Source organism: Prorops nasuta, unplaced genomic scaffold, assembly GCF_024137725.1.
Source record: "Prorops nasuta isolate Cenicafe-Biocafe unplaced genomic scaffold, Cenicafe_Pnas_1.2 PNAS00024, whole genome shotgun sequence".
Taxonomy (NCBI): Eukaryota; Metazoa; Arthropoda; class Insecta; order Hymenoptera; family Bethylidae; genus Prorops; species Prorops nasuta.
The window spans coordinates 2,473,367-2,486,300 of NW_027116821.1; the positions used below are offsets into that span (position 1 = coordinate 2,473,367).

The 12,934-nt window shown below is 29.5% G+C and overlaps 2 protein-coding genes across 4 annotated transcripts; both read left to right on the plus strand.

The window, feature by feature from the left end:
- Positions 1–748: 748 nt before the first annotated feature.
- Positions 749–6,060, plus strand: Taf2 (TATA-box binding protein associated factor 2). The gene is made up of 17 exons (XM_066740764.1): positions 749–882; positions 1,240–1,294; positions 1,365–1,528; positions 1,592–1,808; positions 1,887–2,125; positions 2,199–2,420; positions 2,491–2,704; positions 2,785–3,036; positions 3,119–3,327; positions 3,395–3,634; positions 3,722–4,112; positions 4,178–4,580; positions 4,662–4,881; positions 4,948–5,104; positions 5,179–5,319; positions 5,390–5,563; positions 5,634–6,060. The coding sequence occupies exons 1-17, from the start codon at positions 839–841 to the stop codon at positions 5,874–5,876; spliced, it is 3,585 nt and encodes a 1,194-aa protein (XP_066596861.1). The 5' UTR covers positions 749–838; the 3' UTR covers positions 5,877–6,060.
- Positions 6,061–7,255: 1,195 nt separating this feature from the next.
- LOC136781766 (uncharacterized) lies at positions 7,256–12,898 on the plus strand. 3 transcript variants are annotated; one of them, XM_066740767.1, is made up of 15 exons: positions 7,256–7,450; positions 7,539–7,689; positions 8,027–8,244; positions 8,317–8,569; positions 8,642–8,777; positions 8,873–9,033; positions 9,105–9,479; positions 9,572–9,728; positions 9,893–9,950; positions 10,030–10,279; positions 10,358–10,504; positions 10,580–10,620; positions 11,392–11,512; positions 11,595–11,897; positions 12,016–12,898. In XM_066740767.1, the coding sequence occupies exons 3-15, from the start codon at positions 8,029–8,031 to the stop codon at positions 12,582–12,584; spliced, it is 2,787 nt and encodes a 928-aa protein (XP_066596864.1). In that variant the 5' UTR covers positions 7,256–7,450; positions 7,539–7,689; positions 8,027–8,028; the 3' UTR covers positions 12,585–12,898. The 3 variants fall into 3 exon arrangements, with proteins under 3 accessions (XP_066596864.1, XP_066596862.1, XP_066596863.1); XM_066740765.1 differs by having other exon boundaries at positions 7,257–7,450; positions 9,890–9,950; positions 12,016–12,897; XM_066740766.1 differs by lacking the exon at positions 7,256–7,450 and having other exon boundaries at positions 7,504–7,689; positions 9,890–9,950; positions 12,016–12,897.
- Positions 12,899–12,934: the final 36 nt, after the last annotated feature.

The window sequence follows — 12,934 nt, forward strand, 5'->3', positions numbered from 1 at the left end:
AAAAAATACATGAATCAACTGACTCGCTTCAAAGGCGTTCATTGGCGATATAAGATTCATTATGGCTCTTATTAAATTAGTCATTATTGCTTTAAGTTTAACATGTTCTCTCAATTTCGTTTACACCAATAAATCTTCATGAAACCAGGAAACGATACCTTTATGTAATTTTGGCGCCATAGAATTATAAATATTCATATTAATTAAATGATAATTTTAAATTATAAAACAACTTTAATAGTTTAATAAAATTCACTTTCAACAAATTAAACTTTTTTTCATTTATCATACCACTTCAAAATTAATTATAAAGCACTCCCCTATATAATTTTTATACAAAACCGGCAATTTCCATTTATTTTACATACTAACATAACAATATCTACAGTTTGAATTTAATTAAAAATACAAAAAGTCAAGGTTTAATTTATTTCATTCAGTAAAAACATTTCATTACATTCTGTCAGCTACAAATCGTAGTTATAATTGCTAAATATATTCACCATTTGTTAACACAGGCGACACAGGCTTTGCATTTAGCATTGTTAAAAAGGTAATAATGTAAACAAATGGACCTGTCAAAAGTCTCGTGTACTAACCATTTGGCAAAAATCTGATTCTACAAAAAACGACGTTCACGGGGTTTACGATCACTGCTGCCAACCCAAATTTCCGCGTTCAGATTTTTGTCCGCCATGTTGTACATGAGGCTTGCCTGGAATTGCTTGGTTACAACGGCCCTATTGTATTCAAACATTAACCTAACATTTTTTTATTGTTGTTTATTATCAAAAGTTTTCAAGGGTTTTCCTATATTTTAAGAGTAATAAATGTAAAAATGAAGAAAGAACGAACGGCTGATAATAGCCGACCTTATAAATTATAAGTTTCCATATTATTAGTATTTCTTCATATATAAATAGCTGTGTTTAAAATTATTCAAAAATCGTTTGATATACATTAACCGAGAATGAATGTATTTAAATAATTATAAATACATATATATGTATATATATATTTGGTTACAAGATTGTTATACTATATTATTTAAAATAATATTAGTAATATTTTTTATAAAAGTTTATGAAATTAGAAATTTTGTATAAAACCTAATAGGTTATGTTTTTTAACACAGAAAGCCTAAGATTTTTATTTTGTTTTGCAAGCACAGCATATAAGCTATGTTAATAAATTTTCGAAAGTAATAACAATGAACTTATAAGAATTTTCAAATTTTACAGCTCATCAAATAGTTAGTTTAACTGGAATAAGTTTCCAAAGAAAAAGCATCATAGTGAGTCATTAATTACGTTTAAATAAATTTGATCTATTTGTAATAATTTACTTTTTGTCATTTTTATTAGGGATTTGTAGAATTAACACTAGTACCCCTTCGAGATACATTAAGAGTTGTGAACCTTAATGCTAAACAATGCAGAATCTATAGAGTCTGTTTAAATGATTCTTACGAGGCTCCATTTCAATATTTTGATCCATTTCTTGATATTTGTCAAGCAGATGGAAAACAGTGAGTATTACTGCATATATCTCTAATAATTCTTGCATACAACTAAAATAATAATAATTGCAGGCGTTCCTTGGAATTTTTTTCCAATTTCCATTTAGCTGCAGCACAAAAAGTTGATCCTGATAAAAATGCAGGAGAACTTGTAGTTACAATCCCTCCTGATGCTGCACATTTAGTTGCAGAAGGAAGAAATTTGAGGATTAGTATTGAATTTTCCTTGGAGCAGCCTCAGGGAGGTGTACATTTTGTTGTACCAAATTGCGAAGGAACTTTGGCTGAGGTGCTTATATTATTCATAACACTGTAACTTTAAAAGTTATACTAAATTGTCTAAATTTTAATGCTTATTTATTTTTAGCGAGGTGCGCATATGTATACTTATAGCTATGAGAACTCTTCTAGATTATGGTTTCCCTGTGTCGACAGCTTTGCAGAACCATGTACATGGAAATTAGAATTTACTGTTGACGATTCTATGACTGCAATATCATGTGGTGATTTAGTAGAAGTGGTTTATACTCCAGATATGCGAAGAAAAACTTTTCATTATGTTCTTAATACGCCAGCATGTGCTCCAAATATTGCATTAGCTGTTGGGTTAGTATAAATATAAGTTTTTTTTATATATTTTAATACAATGCAATTTTTAATCTCCTATTTTACTTTATAGTCCTTTTGAAATATTTGTGGATCCATACATGCATGAGGTAACTCATTTCTGTCTTCCTCAACTTTTGCCATCACTAAAAGTTTCTGCAAAATACATGCACGAAGCATTTGAATTTTACGAGGAGACACTATCGAATAGATATCCATATTCTTGTTACAAACAAGTTTTTGTCGATGAAATAGATGAAGATATTAGTGCATATGCTACAATGAGTATTTTAAAGTATATATAAGTAAATTTGTATACTATAATTTCTATTGTAAACATTTTTATCACACTAATTTTATTGTAGCACCAATTTGTTACACTCAACTGCAATAATTGATCAAGTATACATAACGAAAAAAGCCATGGCACAAGCAATTGCAGAACAATTTTTTGGTACTTTTATCTCTATGCAAAATTGGTCAGACACCTGGTTACCAAAAGGTATTTCGACATATCTAACTGGTTTATATGCCAAGAAATGTTTTGGTAACAATGAATATCGAGAATGGATTCAATCGGTATAATATAAAACTTTTAATAACTAAATTATGATTGAAATATTGAGAAATGTAACTATCATTATTATTTTTCAATCAAGGAATTACAAGAAGTTGTAAAATATGAGGAACAATTTGGTGGAATAATTTTGGACCCTTCTCAGCCACCAGCTCCATTACCAATTGCAGCAAACACACCAGCGCCAGCACCTAGAATTCCTGAACCAGGATTTTATTTTCCAATTAAAAATTTACATACAGTGTCACCAAAATATATAGAAGTTCTTCGTAAAAAAGCTCATCTGGTTATAAGAATGTTAGAGCATAGGATAGGGCAAGAATTGCTTTTGCAAGTAATAAAAAACAATCTGTTAAAATAATTATTTGACTTTAAAAGCCAATTTATAAGTTTATTAATGAAACTCTAATTGTCAGGTATTCAATAAACAGCTGTCCCTAGCAGCAAATGCTGCACAGCAGAAAATTGATTCAGGACTTTGGTCTCACATGTTAATTAGTACAAATGTATTTACAAAAGCCATTTTTACTGTAACTGGTAAGGATATGGCTGTATTTATAGACCAATGGGTAAGAACTGGTGGACATGCAAAATTTAGTTTAAGCTTTGTATTTAACCGAAAAAGGTACAAATTCAGATTCAAAAAATATTTGTAGTTTATAGCAAAAATTAATGCCAAGTAACAATTATAGAAATACTGTTGAGTTGGAAATTCGACAAGATACTACCCACCAAAAAGGAATTCGTAAATATGTAGGACCTTTGCTGGTTAATATTCAAGAACTAGATGGTACTTTTAAGCACACTTTACAAATTGAAGGAACTGTGGCAAAGGCTGATATCACTTGTCATAGTAAAAGTCGTAGGAATAAAAAGAAAAAGATTCCATTATGTACAGGAGAAGAAGTAGATATGGATTTGTCTGCTATGGAGTAAGTTATTTTATAAACCACATGCAAAATTGTTTAATTTAAAAATGTTTCTTTTTTTAATAACATTATGACAAAATTATTGTACAGTGATTCTCCTGTACTATGGATAAGATTAGATCCAGAAATGACATTAATGCGCGCAGTTCAGATTGAGCAGCCTGATTATCAGTGGCAATACCAATTAAGGCACGAAAGAGATGTTACAGCACAATTGGAAGCAATTGAAGCATTAGAAAGTCACTCAACTCCTGCCACAAGATTAGCATTGACGGACACAATTGAAAATGAAAACTGCTATTACAAGGTTAGATTACGAGCAGCACATTGTTTAACCAAAGTTGCAAATGCTATGGTTGCAACTTGGGCAGGCCCACCAGCAATGCTGGCAATATTTAGAAAATTATTTGGATCAGCATCGTGCAGAAGAATTATCAAACAAAATAATTTTTCTAATTTCCAACATTATTTTTTACAAAAGGTTAGTTAGCTATTGACCAACCATTTTAATTATTTATATTTAAACATTTAATATTATTTTTTCAGACCATTCCTGTTGCAATGGCAGGTTTAAGAAATGCACATGGTATATGTCCACCAGAAGTCCTAGCATTTCTTATGGATTTATTTAAATACAATGACAATAGTAAAAATAGATATTCAGATAATTATTATAGAGCAGCTTTAATTGAAGCATTAGGTGCAACTGTAACACCTGTAATCAGTGTTCAACAAGGCACAGCTATAACTGCAGAATCATTATCTGTTGACACAAAAGCAATATTGGAAGAAGTTACAAGAAATTTAAATTTAGAAAAGCTATTACCTTGTTATAAATTTACAGTCAGTGTAGCTTGCCTCAAAGTCATCAGAATCCTTCAGAAATTTGGTCATTTACCTAGCAATTCACACTTATTCAGGGCGTATGCTTCATATGGTCAATTTATAGGTACTAGCTTGTTTATCCATTATAAGAACATAAAATACAAATTTGTTTATTATTTATGATAAGCTATTATTTAATTTGTAGATGTAAGAATCGCAGCACTCGAAGCTCTCGTAGACTTTACAAAGGTTGATGGGAAATGGGAGGATTTGGAATTTTTATTAGACATGGCAGAAATGGATCCGCATCCAGGGGTTCGTCACAGACTTGTGAGACTAATGGTAGAAAATCCACCATTTGAAAAGGGGCAAAAACACCGTTTAGACAAGCTTGATCTGGTTGATCGTATTTGGAATTTGATAAAGTAATAATAACATTAATGAAATTATTATAATCTTAAAACAAGATTTAACAATAAAATGACTTTTAGTGGAATGCTCTCTCATGATGCAAAGCTACGTTGTGATTTGGTTGATCTATATTATACATTATATGGCTCAAAACGACCATTGTGTCTCCCAATATCAGAGCTCTCACTTTTAACAAAACCTAGAAAAGCTGGCCCACAAGCTAGTCTAGATGGAGATGTAAGTGTAATTAGATCAAAATATTTTCACAAGAAATTGAGTAAATTAACTTTGTATAAGTAAAATATTTCTAGGTCAAACTGAGTGTGCAACACATTAAACATGAGTCTATTGCTGAAGCAGAAGTTAATACTGGGATTAAAAGGAAATCTACTGCAAAAGAATCAGTTTCTGATCATGGTCCAGAACTAAAAAAGCAGAAGCAATTAAGTCATGTAAGTAAAACCTGTAACTATTGTTGTCAAACTATTTTTCTTTTTATTATGTTATCTTTTTTTTCATTAGGATGAACGATCGACCTCAACGTCTGGAGATGGTAAAGTAAAATCCGAATATTATAGTGATAACTCAGCATCGTTGCCTGGTATTATAGGAACCCAGGGTCCAGTAGGTTTTGAACCAGGAATGTTTAAACCAGAATCAGAGGAGCATAAACAAAAAGGAGATTCAACGAATAAGGTAGGCCTTTGCTTTCCTCAAGTTGAGGAACAAAATTTCATCATCAATAATATTTCTAATAATTTTTTAGAGCAAAAAGAAAAAGAAAGATAAGAAAAAACATAAGCATAAACATAAACATAAACACGATCATAAGCATAATAAAGAAAAAGATAAAAAAGAGAAGGAAAAGCCAAAAGATAAAGATAAAGATAAATCTAACAGTAAAGAGAAAGATTCTTCGTTCAAAATGAAAGAAGAAACCCTCAGTTCTGCAAGCTCCAGTCCTAGCCCTGATGCAACAACTGTTACAAATGAATTTGTATTTCCATAAGAGGAAGCAGATGGCAATTTATAAGGAAACTGTAATTTTATATTTTAACTTATACTTTATCACATATTTTCTACTAAAATTATATCCTGTACTATAAATGAGAGAGAGAATTAACATTAAGAAACATGTATATAAACTTTTATATATAATTTAATCTTGTTAAAATACAAAATTTTTAACCAAATTATTATTGTGATAATAAAAGTAATAAAATATCCAGTGGACCATGGCAATACACGCTGCAATCTGATTTTTGGTGGGTCGCAGAACGTATAAGACCTTACTGAACTACTGATTACCCTTTATTTTTTTCAATAATCCCCGAGAAGCATTAACCATATAGAAGTGAAGTTAGGCTGGGGCGATGGAGACGAAACAACATGATTGAAGCCAATTACTGGTATTTACTGGTCACATATTCAGCTGTGAGAGCAGCACAATCTAATGTTACGTTGAGTGAGAGGATTTGTGGGTGGGAACTGGGAAATTAAATTTATTAAATCGTTCTCTATGTGCTATAGCGTAGTATACATTATGTATACATATATATAGTTAGAGCTTTTTGGCACTTTTAAAGTAAATTTAGGCTTTTTTCGCTGCACTTTGCACTAGGGCATATCAGGGCATACTAGTTCAATGAGTTAAAATGAGAGGAAACATTTAAAACAATTTTGTCTTATTTCAACTAATTATACCAGTTTATTCGCTATGTGCACACCTACACATTGGTAGTCAGGTAAGAATGTGTAAGTAGTGATGCATATGCATAATATCAGCGCTAACTGTCGGTAAATTTTGTCATTTTTGCCGGACTTTTTTTGTTTATGTATATTGCTACACATTCTTACCTGACTGCCAACGTGTAGGTGTGCACATAGCGAATAGAAGTGTAGCTAAAGCAAACAGCCAGTTTCACTCCCTTAATATATACATATATATATATATGTAGGATTCGTCGGTTAAAATGTTACAACATAGATGCAAATAGATGTGTACCTCGTAACAATTATAGTTATCAAATTTTTTCAGATCTTTTTGAATACAAATAATATTTCCAAAGAATATTAAGTAAAATCTTAATATCTCGTATGGTTATATACGAAGATACACGTCTTATATTATATATGCTCTGTCGTTCTGGATCATTTATCCGGCAAACCCTGCACACTACGATTCTATATATTGTACATGATGTAAATACATTATACATACATAAAAGCACACATGGCTGACACATATACGGTTATAATATAAAAATAAATCTATAATGAAAAAATTATTTATGTGTATATATATATATCTATATTTTCTTTTCTAAAGCATTAAATAAATAAGTTTTTATGACCATAGTATATCTGTATATTTTTAACGTATAAATAAAATTTAAAAAGTGAATAAATACGACATACAATAATGAACATCATTATTATTATAAATAGCTATATACCGCGAATAAATTTGCCAGTTTTATTTTAATAAGTGTTGAATTCAAGCGATCTTACTAATGACCTATCTGCTACCTGTTGATACCATAGCAAACAACGTTTGTCAATAAGCGTATGCTGAGACTGGCGGTAAGCTAAGAGACCGGTAAAATTCATTTCTAGTTAACTATAGGTCACTGGGGTTAAATAATTGTTCCTATATTTTTGTTTATGACAGTGTGTTCCGCAGATCTACCTAATACTTGACGAATCACACTGAAATCGTACAAAAGTAGAAAATTATCATTCATGATCTATTCACTTAAGTGAATTCGTACATACACACTACTGTCTATTTCTATTTCGACGATAGAATCTGTAAATATCAGGTACTATTTTTTATAGTTTCTCTTATTTCTTCGTGATATTGATATGATATTTTATGTTCGTAATTTAAGTATATTGATACAAGGATATATTCTTGCTGTTACTATCCATTAATTGTGTTTTTTAGGTATATTCATACCTTTTATATATGTACGTTTTTTAACACAATTTGTATTTTTCCTTTCCAAGACTGAATTTTTATCCTGGATTGTTAAAAACAAATTCTGTTTTCTTAACGTTATATTCATCTTTTTCTTTCATTAATATTATATTTGAATTGTGCAAAAAGTATATGATGGACCTCTTTTTAAAATATAAATATATTTATGTTTATAATAGATATGGAAATATCTCCAAGAAAAACTTCAAAAAGAATGCAAGAACCATTAGACGAATGGTTGCAAAGCGAAGGGTATTTTAGAAAACATTCTCCAAGAGATCCAACATGTTTGTTTAGAGCAATAAGTGAACAAGTTTATATGACACAATATTTTCATATTCGAGTTAGAAAAGAATGTATTAGTTTTATGAGAGACATGAGACATATGTTTGAAGAGGTAATTCTATTTATAACTACTGAAATATAAGAATTAATAACATATTCAGTTAATATTTAAACAAATCCACAGCACATATCAATTCCATTTGAAAATTATCTTGAACAAATGACATGTTTTACTGAATGGGGAGGTACTCATGAGATTCATGCGATGTCTTTATTATATAAACGGGAAGTAATTATATTTAATAGCCAAAAACAAATGCAGCAGCAAATTACAAATAATGGTTTTGAGAAAATCATTCTTCTGTGTCATACACCACCTAAACAATATGAAAGTGTATATACAAAGGAGTATGTTGCAAATGCAGCTTTTTGTCAATGTAAGCTATTTATAACACTTGTTTTTTTTTTGTTTATAAAACACATTGTATTCTTGATTCTTTCTGTTTTAGCAATTGTCTACCAAACTCTTTATAAAGATGTTTTTAAACTAAATAACATAGATAGCACTGTACACAAGATGCTACACGATAGAAATAATTTTAGACATGATAAATTCTTTCTTAAAACTAATATGGATAGAAGAGAGTAGGTCTATCATATCATTTAACACATTAATATTGATTGAACAATTGTATACTTTAATCACTATTTGGTTTATTTAAATTATTGGCATTTTGTAGGCAACTGACAACAGAAATATACAGTAGAATAGAGCAAGAAATAGAAGGCAGTCAATCGGTATCTAAAGTAGCTATACCTTTTCCATATAGAATTGCAAAAGCTCTAGATCCTAATATTTACCGTAATACAGATTTTGATGTGTGGCATGAAATTAGAAGAGGTATTTATAAGTTTGCACTTATAACACTATAAAAAAATTAAAATCACTCAAGCTTAAATTTTTTAAAATAGAAGTAAAGAATGCAGGATGGACAAAATATAATACTCATTCATTACAAATTGGTGGAAAATGTTTAGTTCAAAGGGATTTGATCGACATTGAAAAGATGGATAATAATAACAATAATAAAAAAGTTTATTTAAATATGGAGAATACTGACAATAATAGTAATGAAAAGGATGCAGGACAAAATTCAACTGATCCAGAGCCAAAATTTTATTATGGACATATCCAAGAAATGGGTAAAAAGGAAGATGCTGTATTGGTTTTTATTGAGGAGCTGGGAAGAAAACAATTTGTGCCATATGCAGCATTGAAGCCACATCCATTGCGTAAAGTGAAGCAATCTACATGGCAAGCTATACATAAAAAACCTATAGATATAAGTTAGTAAATATTTTATCATCCATATTCATTTTTAATAAACTGTATAACAATAAAATTAAGTAATAAGAGTTAACAATTTACTGATTTACAGACCAAAGATGTAAAAAAAACAATGCTAATTTACGTAAAAGAGAAACAGTAAACTATAACAATACAATGTCAGATCATGAAAATCACCAAAATAATGATACACCTAATCATTTAAATGGAAATGGATCTGAAGGTACAAACTGGGAAGAAATTTCAAGGTAGTTTACTCTTGAATGATTAATAAAATTTAAGTATTTTATTAAGTTATACAATCATTTTGATTTCAATTTAAAAAACTTTATTTGAAATAGATTAAATTTTTAAGTTAATAAATTAAAAACATTTGCCCCTTTTCCATTACATAAATATTTTATTTCAGTAGGCAAGGTCCACAAATGTTGAACTATTCTACAGACAGAAATTCTAATTACCAAACCAAAGTATTTACATTATCTTTTGTTATTATGCTTTTTGTTTCCTAAAAAATTGAAAAATGTTATTAATCATTCAATTTTACAGCCAAATTTTAGCGATAATTGTCAGTTTGATGATTCTAAAGTAAGTTACGTCGAGAATGGACAACTAATTAGAGAGGACTGCAAACAAAATTTTGGAAAATACAAAAACCAAAATAAAAATGAATGTTTGGAAAATAAAGTTAATTTTCAAAAATCCGAATATTCAAAATCCGAAGATAACAGTGTTTTCCCTGTTTATTCGGAATCTAATCAAACAAAACAAAAAGAAATTTATTGTTCCTCAAAAATTGGTAATTAAAAGAAAATCGATAAAGTTGTTTTTATGATTAATTAAGAACTTAAATGTGTTATTTTCTATTTTAATTCAGAATACAATTCGCAAGCATTAATATCCTGTCCACCCACTAATTATCGAGAGTTTATCCCGAACGATCAAATGGAACGGATATTAGAACTTATCAATAGTCCTGCTCAAAAAAGCATTGATGCGGATGGTAGTGATTTACCATTATCAGGTATTTAATAACTTGATCATTTAATTTTATTTTGTAATTTGAATTAGAAGATTAAAAAGAGTCTGTTTGTTTTAGATTTATACACTTTGAGGTTTTTTTACAATTTAGGTCTTGAGGTAAATTTTCCTTTAATTTTTTTTTTTAGCTACACAGAATGATCTATTTTAATATAAAATCTCAATTATTTTGTAAGCTCAGCAAGATAGAGGGAAAAATGTAGAATAATAATTATATGTGGCCTGAAGAGAGACATAAAGTTATGTTATATGGATTTGATCTGATAAGGTCATTTCAAGATTACACAATGGTCATCTGTAATTAGTTTAAATGGAACCCCCTATCTTTTTTGTCCATATTCTAATAGCTTATATCAAGAGTTTTTCAAAATACAATATAAGTTTATCATTTTGTTTAGTCATTAATTATATAACTGGGTATGAAATTATAAGTAGATAAAGCACTAAACGCGTATGCATAGCGGTTGCGTATACTACAGCCAAATCTACACCTATACAGAAAATTTCAAATCGAAATATCTAGTAAAGTAATAAGTGAGAAATGATAGATTTATATAATATTTTGAAAAACTCACAGGATTAACTACTTGAATGTGCAATAAAAGATAGGTGATTTCATTTAAATATACATATGATGATCTTCCTGTGACGTTCAAATAACCATTCAAAGTCAAGCCAATGATATCTTCTGATGGCCTCCTAGAAACAACATAATTCTTATTCCGTGGTATTTTCTCTATCTATCTTTTTCTATACAAAATAGTTGATATTATATATTAAAACTGATTATACTGTATGGGAAAGAACAAATTACTTAATACTTTTTATTGTAAAATACTAAAATAACATTAAAATAAAATTTTTATACAGTATTTTCGAGGAAGTTACGGATATAGTATTAATACCGCGGGACAAACAATGGCGATGGGGCCATGGTATTGCAATACTCAAATATCTGCAGTGCCACTGCATATGAATTCTACGTCTTCCGGTATAAACCCCTGATTTTGTTGGTGCTTCTGTTTTTATGGTGCTAACATAGATTTATTTAAATTTTTATTGTTATGTTATAGAAAGTGAAGAGGGTGCTGATCATGTTAATAACATGCTGCAAGCATCTGATATATCGGATCATAAGAAAGAAAATCTTATAAATACAAATGACCTAAGTAATGACCAATCATCTTCTTCGAGTGTTCTGGATGAAAATGGTGTAAAGAATTCAGAAATTATTAAGTATGAATCGCACACCTACGTTAACACGAAAGAAATAAATATAACGCAAGAAAATGTAAAAGATTATAATAAAGAATATAATAAGGATACTCGAATGAGCAAGAATTATGTTGGTCCACGTTTTAAAAAAGGAACTGAAAGTAAGCGTGATTCAAGACTCTATTATTCGAGTTTAAAAGTTACAATGGAATATTTAAGAAAATTATTGAAATAATTTATGCTGATTGATGAAATTTGTTCTCTATTATTTTTAAATAGATAGACGTCGCAATTTTAACAACCGTAGCTCAAACTATCAGCTACATCAAACGGATCAAACTAATCAGTTTAATCAGATTTCAAAGGCAGCTCCTTGGCAGGATACAAAAAATGACGGTGCACAGTATCCTGGAAGGCCGTTACAACAAGTGCAAGTTAATATTCAGAACTCTTATCCATCAACACAACCTCCCTATTTACAGCAGCCAATTTATAATACAGTACCTATTTTTGCTAATGAGGGAGAAAATTTCAACAGCTGCTTTATGCCAACCTCTCCTATTTATCCTGTTCCATATGTTTCTCACTTGGATATTCCAGAATCGAGTTCTATGGTGAATCCTTATTTACCACACATCTGTTCTGGAATGGATAATTATTCCCAAGCCTATCCTTCAATGTGTCCACAGTTCATTTATCCTCAACAAGGAATTTATTCTCCTTCCTCACCAAATTCTGCAGAACAATGGTATTCAATTCCCAATCAGCCACAATACTTTCAATACAGCCCTATACCATCTGTAAATGTTGATCCATCTGGTAACTCAACAGTACAAAATTCGCCATAAAAATTTCCTTTCTAAATAACTCTAACATAATATTATACGTTAATTACCTAGTTATTAAAGAGAAAATTTATTAAAACTAATAACCACATAAAATCTCATTGGAAACCATTAGACCGTAATTTATTTTGTTAAAAATTACTTGTGTAGTTTAAATTAATTTTTAACACTTTAATATGATATCTTCTTATGTTAAAATATGCAACTAAAAAGTTCTTAAACATTTTGAAAAAATATTACAAATTGTACTGAAAACTGTGATCTTATTGCATTATTAGCAAATTGTTTTCTTTAATGACATTACTTCAATAATAATAAATTAAACTGTAATATCATAATAAAAATAATTTGTA

Excerpts from the sequence above, each read along its gene's own strand:
- LOC136781766 (XM_066740765.1), top strand. The coding sequence starts at position 8,029 with ATGGAAATATCTCCAAGAAAAACTTCAAAAAGAATGCAAGAACCATTA. Across the intron at positions 9,951-10,029 it reads ATTCTAATTACCAAACCAAA|CCAAATTTTAGCGATAATTG; the intron begins GTATTTACATTA and ends TCAATTTTACAG. Across the intron at positions 11,898-12,015 it reads TTTTAAAAAAGGAACTGAAA|ATAGACGTCGCAATTTTAAC; the intron begins GTAAGCGTGATT and ends ATTTTTAAATAG.
- Taf2 (XM_066740764.1), top strand. The coding sequence starts at position 839 with ATGAAGAAAGAACGAACGGCTGATAATAGCCGACCTTATAAATT. Across the intron at positions 1,529-1,591 it reads TGTCAAGCAGATGGAAAACA|GCGTTCCTTGGAATTTTTTT; the intron begins GTGAGTATTACT and ends TAATAATTGCAG. Across the intron at positions 4,882-4,947 it reads CGTATTTGGAATTTGATAAA|TGGAATGCTCTCTCATGATG; the intron begins GTAATAATAACA and ends AATGACTTTTAG.